This window comes from Macrosteles quadrilineatus, unplaced genomic scaffold, assembly GCF_028750875.1.
Source record: "Macrosteles quadrilineatus isolate MER2022 unplaced genomic scaffold, UCM_ALF_1.0 Scaffold_1__1_contigs__length_201487025, whole genome shotgun sequence".
NCBI lineage: Eukaryota > Metazoa > Arthropoda > Insecta > Hemiptera > Cicadellidae > Macrosteles > Macrosteles quadrilineatus.
In genome coordinates, this window is record NW_026542594.1 from 185,881,486 (window position 1) to 185,900,880 (window position 19,395).

General features: G+C 36.9%; 1 protein-coding gene across 2 annotated transcripts; it reads left to right on the forward strand.

The window, feature by feature from the left end:
• The first annotated feature begins 1,027 nt into the window (after positions 1-1,027).
• On the forward strand, positions 1,028-19,133 carry LOC128983330 (probable nuclear transport factor 2). Of its 2 annotated transcripts, XM_054402578.1 has the most exons (5): positions 1,028-1,328; positions 9,882-9,953; positions 12,322-12,420; positions 13,300-13,428; positions 18,789-19,133. In XM_054402578.1, exons 1-4 carry the CDS (start codon positions 1,221-1,223, stop codon positions 13,411-13,413), a joined length of 393 nt encoding a protein of 130 aa, XP_054258553.1. In that variant the 5' UTR covers positions 1,028-1,220; the 3' UTR covers positions 13,414-13,428; positions 18,789-19,133. The 2 variants fall into 2 exon arrangements, with proteins under 2 accessions (XP_054258553.1, XP_054258554.1); XM_054402579.1 differs by lacking the exon at positions 13,300-13,428 and having other exon boundaries at positions 1,029-1,328.
• The last annotated feature ends 262 nt before the right edge of the window (positions 19,134-19,395 follow it).

A 19,395-nucleotide genomic window follows, 5' to 3' on the forward strand; every position in this document is an offset into this window, starting at 1 on the left:
AATGTTCGTTCTTCCTGCTCCCAACCGCTACGAAGACTAAAGAGGGCCGCTGTGACATGGTAATAGCTTATTATTTTGATGGGGAATTTGCTAATTCATTTTTCTTAGCTGCGCGTGGCAGTGGTGGATCTAGGACAGTCAAAAGGGCGGATGAACCAGGTGTTTGGGGGGGGGGCTTCGGGGGCACTCCCCCCCCCCAAAAAAATGGCATTTTTGTACCATTTCTTTATCCAAAGTTAGTGTGACAAATTATTTTACGCAATGTATATGCACTACATATTTACAATATTTATACTCTCTTTTTTGGAGAATAAATATTTTTTTGCCTGGCTTGATGAGCCCCATACAGTAATACCATAATTATTCATAATCGATGAAAAATATGCGTGATATAATGCGTGATACTGGTAGTATCCCAAATTATTGTGAGAACAAATGTTGCTGAGCGTAGTCTTTTTTCAATTCATTTAATTTCATTTCAATATCTTTATTCAATAATTGTACATTGTACATTGAATAGTGTCAAATTCCTAACCTAGTAAATACAGTTATAAGCTAAAATTACAATTTATAATACTAAGAAACTAGCAATAAAATCAGGTTAATTGAGGAAACACGTAAGCAAAACACGTCTCCTATAATAGTGGAGTGTTTTGCTTAGAATTCACTTATTGCTATTTCAGTCAATTAAAATCGCATTTAACTCAATAACACGATCTATATCCACTGTAACACCACTGTACAAAAAGGTACTATAAAGTTAAATTTTGTCGACACTAGCGTTCAGTGTCACCAACAATACCTAGACACTACAAATTAGTTTCACAATTTACAATGGGATGATAATTCTATACTTTAATAAATAAATTTAAACTATTTTTTGTTACGTGTTTTATGTTTCTATGTGCTTTTTAATCTATGCTATTTATTTTATAACCGTTTGTTCTTAAATATACATTTCTGACTTTAGTTGTCTTGGGCCCAGAACGGAACGGATGCTTTTCTTTTTCTTCTCTGCCTCCAAATCTTCGGCTGTGCTGCTGTGCTGTTTTCGGTCGGTTTCGGTTTGTTCGTTAGAATTTTGCTCTTGCTTTCTCGTTTTGTTAAAGTTGAACATGAATTAAGACTTTAATTTTGAGAGTTCTTAACGTATTAGTCATTACTTCAATTGTTTTTATTAAGTTTTTATAACACTGCTTAAGATTTTATAAGGAGCTAAAATGGCTCTAAATCCAGCTTATGAAGCTATTGGCAAGGGGTTTGTTCAGCAATATTATTTGCTTTTTGATGACCCTGCCCAAAGACCGAATTTGGTGAACATGTATAACGTGAGTTATCTTTAATTTTTAGCAATTATTAAGTTAAGTTTAACCCTCTGGAAGGTTTAAGCCTTTGTGGGAGATTCTAGAAGTTCTTATCTCTAACATAACCTTTATCTCCTTAAATTTCTAAGTAAACCAGGTTACAATAGGCCTAGGCCTAAATGCATCCTCATCTAAGTACTTTTATATTATGTAATTAATACATTCAATTTTACGATGGATGTGGTTGTAAGTATATTGTGAGGTAAACAAACAAACATAGGCCTATTAGGTAGTGTAAAAGAATACATCTTCATTGATATCTTGAAGTGGCCGGCTGCACTTAAGTTTACGTCCTAGGCTACACTCATTAGTATGAATATTTCAATCGATATATCAAGTTTTGAAATGAAATAATCGATATAAGTTATAGAATAATCTATAGGCATAACTTATATTTAGGCCTACATTTTTCATTCGAATGAGTGTAGGACGTAAACTAAAGTGCAGCCTTAAGGCAATTTGGACATCACTGTTACTACAACAGTGTTGCCAATGTCCGGGGAATTACCATAATTACCACATAATTACCATCCTCTTGACCGTTGACCATTTCTGGATAGGTCGCGTCAGTAATGATACAAATATCATAAAACTTACAAAAATAAAAAATATACTTCAACATATAATTATTATTAATTAACTTGAGTGTCAGGCGGCATAAAAAATATTAAAAAACTAACTGGGCTTTGAAGTAATCCTCCAAGGAATAAAAGCTTTGTTGGCAACACCACGACTTTAACTTCCTTTTGAACAGTTTCGGCTCCAGGTTCTTAATGTTCTCAGGCAGTCTATTAAACATTTTACAAGCCAGTAGTGGGAAACTGTCCTTCACTTTAGAAGTGCGGCATCTGGGAATAGAGATCAGGTTGTTGTTTCTCAGATTGTGACCGTGAAGCTGCCCTCTTATTTGAAAATCAGCTAAATTCTCTTTTACGTAGAGGAGGGAGCTCAATACGTAGTTCCCATAGACTGTCAGGATGCCAAGCTCTTGAAATAAAGGTTTGCAGTGTTGCCTATACTCAGCCCCTGTCATAATCCTCAAAACCATCTTCTGGTACAGGAGGACTCTCTCACATGCTGCAGAGTGCCCCCACAAAAGCAGTCCATAGGAGATGTGTGTATGGAACAAGGAGTGATAGATGACGACAAGATACTGCAAAGTGACCAAATTTTTCAGTTTTCTGATCAGGGAGATTACTCTTGACAGTTTCTTGCACACCACGCTGACATGATCATTCCAAGAGAGCTTGCTGTCTAGATAGAATCCAAGCAGTTTCACTGGCTGATTTTCTACTTCAACTCCCGCGAGGGAGCAGATGAGCTGTTGAGTCTTGTCTTTGTTTAGACTTAGTTTGTTATGCTCGAACCATGTACTGGCTTTACTGAGGTCGATTTCAGCCTCCTGGAGCAGCATCTGAATGTCATTGTTGCGAGAAATTATTGTTGTGTCATCAGCAAATAAAAGGCAGTTAATATCATTTCCAAGGTCGTTAATCATGACAAGAAAGAACAGGGGGCCAAGTACTGAGCCCTGTGGGACACCATGCTCAATTAGCTTTTTACTAGAGCTAACTCCCTTCACTGTGACAAATTGTTGCCTGTTCTCAAGGTAAGACCTGAGTGTAGCAAAGACTGTGCCTCTTATGCCATAATGATGGAGTTTATCTAGCAGGATTTTGTGAGAAACACAGTCAAATGCTTTACTCAAGTCGCACAGGGTGAGTGCAACCGCTTCACCACCTTCAAAAGCCTCATAGACACAGCTCACCACATCTTTAACTGCTGTTGAAGTGGATCTTCCTGATCTGAAACCATGTTGTTTGTCTGAGAAAATAAAATTTTGTTCAAAAAAGTCTGTTAGTTGGATCTTGATTACGGTTTCGACTACTTTGCTCAGAATGGGAGTGATAGATATAGGCCTGTAGCTATTTAAAAGTTGCGGGTCACCCTTTTTGTAGATTGGTACTGTCCGGGAGATCTTGAGTTCATCGGGAAAAATACCTGTGGCTAAGCAATAGTTGACTACAGTAGCAAGAGGAGATGCAATGGTATCAATAATCTTAATTAATATTGTTGTAGTCATTCCATAGGCATCACTACTTCGCGAGTGCCGAAAGTTCTTAACAATTCGAGTTATTTCCTGCTGGTTAGTAGACCTCCATTTATCAAAAACTAGATTAGGTTGAGGTTGGACACTAGTGGCTGCTATACTTTCTGGAATGCCTTCAACAATCTCCTTAACAGCAGTAATAAAGAAAGAGTTTACCTGTTCAGGGCTGGCTGAGCATTCCACACTTGCCGTTTTCCTATGAGAGTTGACAAGACTCCAGGCTGCTTTGCAAGGGTTTGGGGCATTTTCAATAAATGCGATGTTGGCGGCCTTCTTCGCTGCATCTACCTTGATCCTGTAAAATCTTTTTGCGTTAAGGTATAGGTCACGCAAGTTTGGTCTATCCTTACTTAGGTCACTTAAGAGCAGAGTATATGATCTTAGCCTAGTCAACTCCTCCGTGTACCATGACTTCCCTCTTGGACCAGAAGTTCCACAATTTTTTCTTGTTTTGGTAGATTGTTTCCTGTATCTCAAGGGAAATATTTCATCAAATATTAACTTCAATTGATCAAAAAAAAGGTTAAAGAGACTATTGTTATCACATAAAACAAGATTCCAGTCAACCCTAGCAAGTTCTTCAGCAAAAAATGTAATTAAATTTTCATCTACTTTCCTGTAAGAAGAGAGAGAGGCCTTATTGCTAGTCACCTGCTTTTCACATACCTGCTTACAGCTGACATCAGTGACTACAGCATCATGGTCGGCAACAACACATTTTTCTACCTTAGTTATGTGATCCCAGATGTTGAAGTTAGTTGCAACGCTGTCCAGGCAGTTTCTTCCTCTAGTAGGCACTGTGTTTCCCCAGTACAATCCATGAGACCTCATAATCTCAGTAAGACTCTGTGATCTTGTGGAGTCAACATTTAATGGGGTATTAAAATCCCCACCAATAAGGATCCAGTTGATTTTACTAGAAAGATAGTCCAAGCAATTATCAAGCAGAGCCAAAAAGTTATCAAAATCACCATTGTCTGAGTGGTACACTGACAGCACTGCCAATGAATAATCATCAAATACTGTCCCAACAATTTCCAAATCAAAATCAACACAAAAATCATTCAAATCAAGATTATGACATTTGAGTTTTTCATGTGCGTAAATAGCAACCCCACCGTGTATGTTATTTTTCCGGCAATGGATGTTGGCAAGTTTACAGTCACCTATTTTTGAGTAAAAGCTTGATTCATCTTGAAAAAGCCATTGTTCATTTATGGCAAAGATATCAGGTTGAATAAAATCCATAAAACTCTCCACTAGATTAAACTTAGTTCGCAGACATTGAACGTTGAGGAAAACACACCTTAATATAGTACTATTTGCATGTGTACTGGGCTGGGTGGGTGTTAAGCTAGCCTCCCCATTGGTCAAACCTAATGGAGAGGGGACAACCCTAAAAAAGGATTTTCATTTTCTTGCTGACTTCCATCTTGACTCGTCCTCTTCTTCCTCGGAAAAAGGAAATTACTTACAAGAATACCTTTAGGCCAGTTTTCCGCCTTTAACAGTTTCACTTTGTCTGTTGAAGGCACTGAGACTTTGAATGACTTATATCCAGGGTACTTTGTCCTCAGTTCCAGACATGTGAAGCCAGCACCACAGATATTGCTAATATGGTCCTCCATTGCTTTTAAGGTTACATTACAAGCCACTCTAGACACAAATATATATGCCATTTTATCCACGGCCATCAGGTTGTCAGATGACGCAGCATTGCCAACTACAAAATTATCATTTGATTGTCCAAAATTATTTATATTACTATGTACATAGGTTGCAGATCTAAATATACTTCTAGACTTGGTGCTGGATGTATTCAAACTAGGCCTATTATTCTTAACTGCTTTGACTAAGTTAAGACTATCATTAGGCTTTGACCCATTTTGACACACAGTAGGCCTACTAAGTGAAACCAAAGGACTAGGGTTAGACCTACATAATGGACCTGGGATTTTCTTAAGAGTCTCTGCAAAAGAAGGCTTGCACGGTTCAGCAATTTTTGGTGAAATACTATTTTGAGAGGGGTGAAACAAGTTTACATCATTTTCAAGCCCTTCCGAGCATGTTTTGGGCGTGACCATACTATCAGAGGTTACCTGAATACACTTACTAGGCTGACAGGTGTTTCCAATTAGATCAACTGATTCATCATTGACAGAGTTAAGAGACTTGTCTGGCCCTGAGCAAAGACTGATTTCCTTGGCCCGGCTTACAATTGAACCTACATCTAGGCCTAGGCTAGACTCTTCACTCTGACTAAGATGACTGGTAGGATTTACATTAGCATTCTGGTTAATATGAGATTGGTTTAAAATATTTTTAAGATCTTCAAGAGCACTCAGTCTTTGGTTCACTAACAAAAAATCATTATTTAACTTTTCAATCTTGCTAGAAAATGAACTGATTGTAACTTCCAGTTCAGGTTTACTCCTGTCACTTTGCAGTGGATTGCCTCTCACAATGTGAGTTTCTAGTATTTCACTAACCTTATCCTTGCAGGTATAACAATACCACAAAATCTTGCATTGTAACGTATGTATCTTTTGATATTCATTTGCCAGAATATTTACACAAGTTATGTGAAACCATTTCTTACACAATCCATCGCATAAAAGCCATTTTTGATTTCCTTTACCCACTTTTTCACAAACACCACACAATTCCTCCTTTCCACTAGCCGCCATGACACTTTTTTTTTTACCTGGAATCCGGGTAATTTGTTCTCATTCCATCCATTTTCAGGGGTTCTGACATTTCTGGGGAATTGCACTGGTTTAGTCTTATTTCCATCAGTTCTATACGCCCGGAAATATTTTAGTTATCTACAAAAAAGTCCAGTAATTTTGAATAATAATTTTGTGCAAATTGACTTTTAAAACACCGCACAAATCTGCTACTCCAGGTATAGGTAGCCTACTCTGTGAGTCAAGTTTCTTCTTTATCTCCTGGCCTCAACGCAGCGGTGTCCTGACAAAAGCAGCTGACGTGATGTGTTGTTGATTGATTAAAATGAAAGGCTGTCACAATTTTTGTTTTGTAATTTTTGAATAAAATTTATTTGTAACTATCCTTGCCTAGATATTTGTCATATATCACTTTTCCCACTCCCAGATACATTTAACATTGTAGGCAAGTCAATTTATTCGAGATATGCTAGAAGGCATCATTCTATATTAGGTAAACAGACAAATTTGCATTTCATTTTGCTTGAATCAGTTGTTTCAAACTGCACAATTATTCCTTCCTAATCACATTTCAATAAGTTCCTTTAGGCTATTTATAAAAGGATAGTTTTCTTATATAAAAAAATCACAAAACTACACTAACTAGGCTAAGTTTTTGTATTCACACTGACGTTTTCTCTCCAAAAGCTTCAATTTAAGCATACGATGCCTACTTTGCACTATTTGAGAGCCACATTAGGCTAGATTTTGTTTGTATCAGCTTATGGGAATCTGCAGCAGTAGGCCTATACCAAATCAAAAATTCATTCATTACAGAAAAATGCTACCTATTTACAAACTATAGAAACCATCCCAATAACTCCAGGGCAACCCTTTCTTCATATCATATAGAATCCAACCATCCCATGTCTCTCTATCCTAGAAGAGCGTAGCGAACGAACTTCAACCAGGACGTGATTGAGCCATGCGAACGAGATCATCTTGAAAATTAAGAAGTTAAATGGGGCAAAGCCCGCGGGTTACAGCCAGTAGTACTTAAATATAATTATTTTCCAACCTATATTCTGTTGACTGTAACAGATTAGTAGAATGATACTTAAACAATTCTGGGGGTATGAATTGATATTTCCGGGGAATTCCGAGGAATTTTTGAAATCTTTCTGTCGAATTCCGACTAGTCGTGTTGGCAACACTGCTCCAAGCAAACAATGTCAAAAAAAAGGCAGCCGGAGAGCTGTAAACTAAGTTATCTCACTGCGGCAATCAAACCAATGTTTTTTTGTGTTAAGGTATGCTATAGACCTACATAATACAATTTTCATTCTAATCTTGCAACCAAGTTACCTAATGGTACTGGAATATTATTATGTTGAATTAGAATAACTCAATCATCACCACAATTGCAACAGAAAAGCATTTATCATTGGTCTTTGTTTTTTTTTTGTTTTTTTTTTTTTGTAGGTCTACGTAAGCTATATTTCTACTTCACAAGTTAAGTTATTAACCTAATTTCAAACATGTATCATCATAAACCATCAATTATAAGTTAACTTATTGCATTTGTTCATTTCTCACCTATCCCTATGTATATTTGATTGAAGAAAAAGTTAAATTTTAAAAACTAAATTGAATTCTCCCTACCCCATTTCACAACTAACTTAGCTGGGCTAACTTGTTTTGTAAGATTAAACCTTGAATAGAAGTTAGAGATAGGTAGGCTACCAGTAATAGCTTTGTTTAAAGCTAGGGCCTAGGTCTACTAGATGGGTAAAGTAAGTTAATAGGCCTTCAACGACTATAGTTTATGTTCATTAATCTATTTAAGACATCAGTACCTGGGGACCGAGCTTTGCTCGGGGAAAATCATTAGTTCACTCTGAAAGCAGTCTTAGTATTGGAGATACATAAATCCATTCCCAAACTCCACACGGCTCGCCTTTACTACGTCCTACACCATTTCCTACGTCATGGACCTGTTTCCCTGCATTCCCATAGCACTTTAGGATTTTAGATACCTTAATCTAATCGTTATTAACAGATACCACACTCCGGACAGCTCGCCTTGACTACTTCCTTCACCACTTCCAACGTAGCGGATCTGTTTCCCTCCCTTCCCATTGCATTTAAGATTGCAGATACCTTAATCTAATCGTCATAAACAGTTCCCACACTCCGGACAGCTCGCCTTGACTTCCTACGTCGCGGACCTGTTTTCCTTCCTTCCCATAGCATTTTAGTATGCAGATACCTTAATCTAATCAACATAAACAGTTCCCACACTCCGGACTACTCGCCTTGACTACTTCCTTCACCACTTCCTACGTCGCGGACCTGTTTCTCTCCCTTCCCATAGCATTTTAGGATTGCAGGTACCCTAATCTTATCGTCATAAACAGTCCCCACACTCCGGACTGCTTGCCTTTACTACTTCCTTCATCACTTTCTACGTCACGGACCTGTTTCCCTCTATTCCCATATTATTTTACGATTGCCTTTACTACTACTTCCTTCACTACTTCCTACGTCGCGGACCTGTTTCCTTCCCTTCCCATAGCATTTTAGGATTGCAGATACTTTAATCTAATCGTCAAACAGATTCCAGACTTCGCACTGCTACCCTTGACTACAATGTATCGAGTAATCTTCAGTATAATCTTTGCTTAATATTAACAAGTGGTGTTTTTCCTTTTGTACTGTATTTCTAATTTGCTACCTATACTGTGGGTAGTTGGCTTATTATGAACACATGCTACAACTTCAAGTCTTTTGTTTACTTTTTCCTTGTTATTTAATTCAGCCAACATGGTTACCTAGCAACCCATAAGAATCATTTAAAAAAAATGTGATTTTCAGTTTCATTTTTCTACGTAATTAGATTTTTGTTGGCAGTTCTAACTGCAGTAAACTCGTTTTTAGGCCAGAAATAAACTATTTACAACATTTGAAGAAAATCGTCGGAGCCGTTTTCGAGATCTTGTTTGCAAGCAAGCAAGCAAGCATACATACATACAAGCAAACATTGCTCGTATTAGAGTATAGGATGTTTCTCATCCGATCTGAAGAAAAACTGTTGTTTAGTATAAAGTAGGTTTTACTCAAACTTACCAATTTTGGCCTAAGAATAAAAATTATGCATACCATTACCATTACCATTACTTGGTTTGGAACTAACATACCCAGTGGCGGTCCCAGTATTTCAATTCGGGGGGATGACCACCGGGGGGTCTGGCGGGTATGCAGTATCCTTCAGAAAAAAAGGGGGTCTGGGGGTCCCCTCCGGAAAAAAGTGGAATTTAAAGCCTAAAAACATATATTTACCTATACATATTTGAGCTCTAAAATATGCTCAAGCTAATAGTATTTATGTTACCGGTAGCTTATAAAATATAGAATATTTTAGGGGGGGATATATCCTGGGACCGCCACTGTGCATACCCATCTAAGTTAAGTTCGTTCAAACAAAACTGGCTACAGTTCGGAAGGGATTCTAAGGTAGACCTACCATACCAACATCTGTTTAACCTACCATCCATGCAAAAAACATGGATCATCAAAAGAAAGACATTGGCTAAGCTTAAGTTTATCGACGCTCATCCTCATGGCATGTACAGTGGTAGGCTTGATCTACTTTTTTTTTACTTAGGTCCATTACTTATGTTATGTACGAAGCATTGAAAAAAATATTGTATAGGCTACTTACTTGAACAAAAACTCTTTCAGGCAGAAACATCCTTCATGACATTTGAAGGTATGCAGCTGCAAGGATCGATGAAGATAATGGAAAAACTAAATGTAAGTATTATTTTTTTAATCCATGGCCTACATTATTTTTCATATATTTTTCTTTTTCACATAGGTAGTTTTTTTGTATGGTTCTTTTAGGCTACCGCTTTTTATATTCATTACACTGTTTTACAGGTTTCTGTTTAAGTTTCTCTGGTACTTAATAGTATTTAAAGACCATACCTAAATTGGTAAAATAAAACCCTTAGATTGGGTTAGGATGATTTTGTCTTTAAACTAATTGAAATCTTATTTGGAAGACGATTTATCGGTGTGGTCGGTTATGTAAGTACTGTTTCTCTTGATGGATTTATCTCTACTATAGCCTTTAATTCTGAGCCAAGACTAGTAAACTTCAATTTTTCTGATATTACAGTTGGTTGTTCTGTTGGTTAGTAGTACAGGAAAATGCAAGAATCTTTTGCCGGAAAGCAAGTGTATGGGGGACATACTTAGGAATAACAAATAGAAATTCAAAGATTAGCGATATTAATTTTTTCGGCTAACTTCTATCATATTAGTTAGTTTTTAAAAAGTACTGGAAATAACTTCTACTCAGTAAGATTCTAGCTAACGAATAGATAATGTACTCGTTAGTAGTTTTGGAGCTTAGATAGTTAGATTATTTGATGGATGGAAGTACCTCAAATACGAGTTTTTTGCGTGTTCAGTGAGGGTTGCGGAGCTTAGATAGTTAGATTATTTGATGGATGGAAGTACCTCAAATACGAGTTTTTTGCGTGTTCAGTGAGGGTTGCATGTGGCTGTAAGGGTCAGCGTCCTTGGTCACACAATGCGGGGTGTGGGGAAAAGAAATGTCCAGTTTATTTGGTATGCAGTGGTCCCAAGGCAGCCAATAGCAACACTGCATGTACCGAGGGGTGGGAAGGGGGAATGTTAGTTTCTTTTGGTGATTTGTCATCTCAAAACATTGTCTTCAGTTGATGTTGATTCTCTGACAAGTGTGAAGTTACTTTTTCTGTGGTAGCCAAGCAACCTAGACCTATGATACCTACTCAACTCCCAATTAACCGGGATAAAGTAGGGTTGAGACTTCCCGGATACGTAAAATCTAGTTAATTGGCTAAATACTATTGAATAGGAAAGTTTATTAAAATACAACTAGACCTTTCCTATCCAAGACTTCTTCCTGTTCTCTCCTATTTGCCTCCTGAAGTGGGCATGAGTTCCTTTAGTTTACAGTGGAACACACGTACAACCAAATCTGGTTGCATATTAGCAAATTCACCAATCTTCAAATCATCCGAGATTTCAGACCGACGGGGATTACATGTCATGGTGATGAATAGCAAGGGCTTCACAGACATCTGCTTTTGGGAGAGGTCCGTGGACGCACGATTTTCAAGTAGTCTTTGAATTACAGGTGAAACACTTAAAGGTGGTAGAATAACTTTTCCTTTATGACAACAAAGGCTGAAGGTTCGGCAATCACCACTTAATTGTTCGGCTTGGAAATTATGTGCGGAACAGCTTTGCAGCTATTATCCAACAGTCCTAAATTGAATGTGAAATCTTCAGGCGGCTGTTGGAAAAACATAACTGAATGTTGTATTTGACAGAAATCACAATGAATGACATACATATTTGAACACAATGCCACTCGTAAATTCAAAGAAGATCTAGTCTTTAAGATAAAATAAAATACTTACAAGACTCAAACAACCGTGAGAAAACAAGAGTTAATTAAAATCAGAGTGAGTCAAATTTTTGACTAACTTTCCCGACTATGTGCGAAGGTTAGGTTAGTTTATTTTAGTCTGTTATTTCCGGCAAAACATTTTGTGTTTTAAATACTGTTAACCTAACCTATCTAAATTAACCTTAATAGTCGTCTAAATCAAAATCTGTGTCCCTTACCTCCGTGGTATAGGCTGCTACTTGCTTTCCGCCAAAAACTTAACCATTAAACTAATCAACAAATCTTGATAATGTCATCAGTTTTGTAGCTCAGCTATGATTTTAAATGCTTATAAATGTGGCAGTAAAGAATTTTTTATTTACTTACCAACTTCTTCATTCATGATCCCATCAATAGTTCTTCATAATCATGTTATTCTCAACCAAAACAACATTTTCTAGACGATCTTGCACACAATGGCTAGTTGCCATGGCTACCACTTGTGTGATGACTACAGTCTACATACAGCCGTAGCAGCCACTACTTGATACTTGTGATTGAAACCATAATTGTTCCCTTGTGCAGGGAGCTTTAAATCATTTTTGGAAACAACTTCCAGAGTTGCTAAGCATGTGAGTTTATAAACCAATTTCCCAACCTCAAACTACAAATTTGTTTAAGAACCTGTTAAATCCTTTTTAGTTTAATTTAGTAAAACGAAAATTTGTTTTTTTTCAGAGCTTATCGTTCCAAAAAATAAACAGAATCATCACAGCGGTGGATTCACAGCCTATGTTCGATGGAGGAGTTCTGATCAACGTTTTAGGACGGTTGCAGGTATGTTTGTTATTTTTTACTACTGTTAACAAAGGTCTGGGATTAGCCTACTTGATTTTCACAGTGCTCTGATTTCTTCTGTGTCTATCTCTAATTGACAGTTAAAGTATGTTAGTCATAAGAAGTAAATTTAACAGTAGGTCTACTGGAGTAGGCATGCATTAGGTTACAATACTTGTTAATGATGTTATTTGGTACACAATACTTGTGCCCCTTTGTCTTGCAAGGGACGAATTACTACATTCGCCACTTTCCTTACATCCCTAATAACTAGATACTATTTCTCATTTATACAGTAGACAGTACCTTTTGATTTAGTTGGGTTCATGGCGTGGTAATAGTTTTATTAGAATTTATTATTTTGTTTGTATGGTGTTTTGTTTAAGTATGTTTTTGAACAAGTTTTGACTTTAAAATTATGAATTTTGAAACCTGAAATTTTTCTTGTTTATTTTTATGTGACGTCGACGTTGGAAACCCTGATTATTACAGTAGAACGCCTCATATCCAGCTACCACGGGACCAAGCCCCTAGTTGGATAATTGTTTATTTTTCCTATTTTATAATTGATTGTGGAATGTGTATTATTTAATAAAATGTTTCAGACAAATAAATAAACAATTATGTATTAAGTACACATTGTGAAACAAATTTATCAAGTGATAAATTGTGGAGGTAACCCTTTAAAGTGTAAAATTATAGGTTTTGATTAGTGTGTGCATGCATTTTTAGAATAATGTTGAAACTATGTATTTCATGCTTGCATGAAGCTTTAGGATATCTCAAGACCTAATCTACAACCAGCTACTAGTACATCTAGGCCTAAATCTTGTTGTCAGTCATTGACAAGAGTGTGTGCAGCTTTTCTTTATTTTCCAGACGGACGAAGACCCGCCACACGCGTACAGTCAAATATTCGTTTTGAAACCAATCGGCACAAGTTTCTACGTCCAACACGATATATTCAGGCTGGCGCTACACGATTCACTCTAGCCTCCCGGCTGAATGGTACAGAAATGCTTGCATGCCTCAGCTTGCGCACATTTCCACTTTGCACGGTAGCGAGTTGTGTAACCTCTTTTCCTTCTCGTTTGTTGGATCCTAGCTTCTAACCTAGGCTAACATTGTTGAGCGTGTTTTCATTGCTGGGGATATGTTTTGTGAGAAATGATTATTTATTCCTTGTCGATTGTCAATTGTCAGTAATCCATCACAGCCGGATAAGCTGGTAAAAGTTGTTGAGTTAAAAAAAATTTATGTATTGTACCAGTCTTGCAAATCACAAATAATATATATACAAGAATATTTACTCGTATCAGAAAATTTGAAACTTCTGTGATATGCAGAAAACCTCACTCTTCATAGGTTATCCTGCATACGCACATGGGAGCGTAGCTTTATAGCAAACCCGAAACTTTAATCTTATTCTACTTTATGCTATGAGCTGGGTAGCTGTTCAATAAGAGAACCAGATCGTGTTCATCAAACAGGATTTTAATTGTCTTTAAGTAATCAAGTTTAATACAGTGACAGTTATTTTCAAGTATAGCCTACTAACAAATGCCTGGTAGGAACCGCTCTGGAGGTAGCTTGAATCTTAGATTTATAGTCCCCAAAAACAAAACGAAACTATTCCCTTGTAATCTAATCAAACCAAAGTATCTATCCCCAAAAGAATTCCTTCAACTCAAATCACAAAACTCCAATTAACTTACAGTCCCCTTAAATTAAAACTTCCCGTACAAAACTCCCGACTACAGGGCCTAACCCCAAGACAGAGAAACCAGTACTCACCCAACTCTCCTGGGCACCTTGCCCCGGGCAACTGACCCCTTTCTCTACCTCAGGTGGCCTATTTATTGATCTGACAGCTACTGAGTGCAAAGCCCTCAGTGTTTACAAAACACCTCCAGCACGCTTCACAGCAAGCAAGGCCTGACCACAGGTCATCAACCTCCTTTACATCCCCCCTTCTCCTCCAGACGATGTCCTCAGCGTCTCTTTTAACATTCAAAGAAAAAAATTAACGACAATTTCAAACGAAAGTTTTACAAAAAAAAGTCCCCCAATAAAAAAAACTTTAAGACAAATTACTTTACAATATTACAAAACTGAGAAAACAAAACAAATTACATTTTATCCATAATCCTAAACATTTTCACAAAAGCATTGTTTTCCTCAGTGGTGATAGCAATGAATGAGTGCAAAGCGCCTTGTCTCCAGTGGGTAGATGGAATGTGCTGAGTCACCAGGTAGCTCTCTCTAGTAGTGCTGATGCAGACAACTAGCTGAGTGTGCAAGGTCGGCCAACATCAGCTCGTCAGCTTACCAACTTGGACTGGACTCCAAAACAATGCTAATGTTTCTGAAAACAACTAAGATAAAACATTACTATATGAAATAAACTAATCAAACATGGATAAGCATATCCACACTAGCCAGCCAGTCCTGATTGAATGAGTATAGGTATACTATCCTGAGGCCCAGCCCTTGTTAAACGTGTTTTTAATAACTCACAAAACACCCCTTTTTACTATCAAAACTGAAAGTTAATTCTCCGAAACTGAAAAGAAAAACCTCCAAAATGTTTCCATACAATGACTGCTAAAAAAAAACACATATTATAATTTACCTACCTACTCTAATTAAGCTATTAAAAACCAATACATATCGTAATAAAAAATACTACCCTATTAAGAACTTTTATAACTTTACACTCCCACACTCAAAATCTAACACACTGACACTACTCTTATTCCACAATATAAAACCTATTTTTAAAATTTTGCTGCTACAAAAATAACCCTAGGGTATTATCTCAAAGAAAGGTATCTAAAGTAATCACAATTTTTACCATAAATCTTCAAAACAATACTAAACAATAGAACATATTCAGATAACTCACTGCCCATATCATCACTTAACCAAAATCAGTACTGTATACACAACAAAAACGAGATACCGCCTACACTTAAATTACCTTACTATAAGAAATATTGGACAATAGGCATGAAAGGATATCACTCAGGTATTCCCGTTGACTCAGGCATTCTGCCTAAAATTCTATGAATGCCATATATGAGAGCCTTACTTGTTCAATCCTAAATATCCCTACTCAGTTCGGAATATTAGTACTAAAACAAGCGGCACTTCTAATCTGTGTAGCACTTCTGAGTGATAGCAGGGAAACTTGGAAAAACCAGGATAAACATGGAAATTATCACACAACAATTGATAAAAACACAAAATTAAACGATACATAATCTAACTAACAAATCACCTACCGCTACTCTTTGAATTTAAAGTTAATTTTAAGCAGAAAATTAAAAACTGACAAAAACATGTAATCATACACAAAAGTATACTTCACTATTTACATTGTACAAATCTATACATACCTACTGATTTCCTTACATACAATTAAGCTCATCCTACCCCTTTTGCATCATCCCTATGGTCTCTCTTGAGTCTACCAACATGTAACCTATCCTTCGACCATTTTCCCTCTTTCCCCAACATAAACTCATTATTCAAAAGGCGATGAAACTTTATGGTTTCTTTTCCTCTCACTAACCGTGTCTCAACCAAGACCTCATTGCCTACGTCACATACATCTCTCCTATTTTTGTCCAATTGCTTACTTTGAAGATCATGTGCTTTGCCACAATCCCGAGGTGACACCTCTCGTACATCATGCAACATCGTCCCTGTATTTAACACGTCATGATCTGGAATCTTCGGTAAAATTACTAAATCATTTGATTGTGAGGCCTCAAGCACACAATTTCCCTTCATGTCCATTTCTTCCTCAACACGCAAGCTACTACACAAGGTTGTGGAATTGTTCTGTGTACCTGTCACGAAATCAACCGGTGGCGTTATTTCACTACCCGTCATTTACATACCACGTTGTCATCTTTGAAATTAGGGACATCATTTTTTAATGCTACCTCTGATCGAATTGGAACCACACCTCCACATTGTAGAGGAATTTGTATGTCTTCTAATGTGTAAACATTAATTACGTGTTGTTGCAATTCTCCCCTTCTAGTCCCGAAATTCATCAACCAATTCATGTCCATAGGCAAAGTTAGCTTAAAATTACCAAAATCAAACTTTATTAAGTGTTTTGCATAGTCCAAAACTACCTTATTCCGAAGCAGAAAATCATTTCCTAAAAGGACCTGGGAGCTTAAATTTGATATAACATAAACATCTTGACTGAAACAAACATCATTAATTGTGAACACGACGTTTGTTCTGCCTAATACCTTAAGAGGAGATTTATCAGCAGTTATTAGCGAAACATTTCCTGGAATGATCACTGTGTCTTCATTCACTAGACTGCAATCAATTAAAGATACATTTGCTCCTGAGTCTAGCGATATTTGTATATTCCTAATTCCTACCATTCAATACCCCATTGACATGCAAGGCTAGCTGAGTTGTATTGTGATTGTGTTTTACTGACTCAACAATGTCACCGTACTTACACACCAAATCCTCAGCGCTGACAAGAGGAGTCGGCGCCTAGGAAAACCTGGCTTTATGATTCATAGGAAGATTTGGGTTGCTTTACGATGTGTACTTTATTGTGTTAATTGCAGCTGCAGTTGTAAATTGTGATCAGAACTGCTAACATTGGATTGAAATTCTCATTTTTTATTAATTTTAATTTGACATTTTTAGGTTTGACTAAAAATGTGGGTTTTATACTACCGTATTTCAAGTGTTTGTTTGAAGTCCGGTTAGTTTTCAGAATTTTTGTTTGTTTCCAATTAGCCTACAGGTTATTATCTATTTTAATGAAATCAACAACAAAAACATTGTATGTGTGCAGGAATATTACTAATGTTAAGTTTTCGTAATTGCCTGGTTATAGTGCTCGCCTGGTTATCAATGGATCGTTGGTTTGGTCCTCAGAAAAGTCAGTAGCTTTGTAATCGTTGTCTTTGATCCGCCTTAAAATAATTATGGCTATTTAAATAGCTTATCTCAGTCAATAATAAAGCTACACAAATCATCACACTCCATCTTACAACCACCCTGCATTCATATTCATTTTAAAATACATTTTCATGTGTGAATAACTGTCTCTAAAAGTTGATAAAAAGCATGCATTGGATATGTGGATTTTTACTCGTCTATCTTAACTTTAATACTTTATTCTGAAATAGCGACCAAACAAATCTCGGTATTTTAAGCCAAGTAATAATGAAGATGAGTGTATCTTGGCAGACACAGGATCAATGTTTATAATGTTAAATTAAAATTAAAGATATGTAGTTGAAATTGCACAGTTACTTCCTGCACAGCTTAAGTCTGGTTGAGGATTAAACTTAACACGTTGACTGCTAACGCCGACTTTAGTCGGCGTCGCTAGCACTTCAATGTGGCGCGCGCCGACAAAAGTTGGCACCAGACCAACAGAAATATATTGAGTCAGTGTGAGCTTAGCCTCAGACGGAGACGTTATAATCGTTGCCAGACTGCCAGCTTAGAATGAAGCTTTACTTTGGTGTAGGTTGGTACTAAAATTTCCCATAAAATCCTCTCTGGCAATGCTTTTGTCCCGGTTTCTGGGATTTTTTTCTCTTCAACCCACATTACAAAGACACTGGATACGGATCCGTGCAGTGCTGCTACCTTTGGGTGTTTCAGTGAACTACATCCACTCTCGGGGTAACGCAGCACAGTCACCACTGCTCTTTTGTGATTCGTCAGACTGAAATATTTGAATGCCAATTGCGTTCGCTGATTCGGCTGCGTGGCGGGGCTTCGCCCGCCACTGGGGAGCGCCTGTACGTTGTTTTCAGCAGTCAACGTGTTAAGTAAAATTTGCTTTAATTATAATTTAACTTTTCAAAAGTGGCCCTGGAAATAGCTGCTTTTATTTTGTGTAACATCTGATACACAGCTGGAATTTTATTTTTTGTATACTGTGGGGTTGTGGAAGTACTTAAATGGTCGAGTATTTTTTAGCAAGTACCTATCTAATCTAACATTCTAGATTATGCTTAAATCAATATCATTCAAAGGATTTGTTTATTGGGTTTCTAGAGTTCCTAGTAATTTATTTTAGATATGAGGATTTTTCTTAGGATAGTAAACGAGGTTAGCTGACCTGGAATCTGTCACAATAAACATGATCATTTGACTTTACTTGATTTCAACATTTTTTGCGGGTTCTATAATGTTCAATCGGATTAAACCTTTACAAGGTTAACAACAGAGTGCAGCACTATTACTGTTTTGCTCTCCTCATTGCAAACCAGTATAGCAAATCGTTGCAGCTAGTATATCAATAAATTGTGCAAAGCTTATGTTATCACCTGTTTCATGTCAGTAATCAGCTGTTGTGTTGACAGGCAGACGACGATCCCCCGCATCCGTTCTCGCAGGTGTTTGTGTTGAAGCCTCTCAACAACTCGTTTTACTGCCAACACGACATCTTCCGTCTGGGGATCCACGACTCTGCCTAGAGACTAAACTGTGAACTAACCGCCATTTATGACAGTGAATTGTATTTTTCCGCAAGTCGCATTTCCACATGTTTCTTTATTTTAATTCACATTGAAAATGTAAATAATAGACTAAGCCGTCGCCAATTCTTTATCTTCCCAATAAAATTGCTTATTATGTATTTTGCTATATTTTGATAATCCTGGAATGTTTTGCAACTAAGTAATATAATAAACTTTTTTCTGTTTTGAGTGGTTTTCAGTTATGTTTCACCTAAGTTGTAGGTTGTAATATTAAGTAAGTAGACAAACCGACTTGAAGGTTTTGAAAATGGAAAACGTAACATAATTTAATCAATTGTTTTGTGGAACGATAAATTTCAACAGTCTTGTATGCTACCATCAAGTTAGAAAATGCTTACTGGCATTCATCAAATCAAAGTACTGTATCCTTTTTTTTTAACAAAACATATTATATGAAACAGTTTTAATGTGTGTTTTTCTTACATCAATG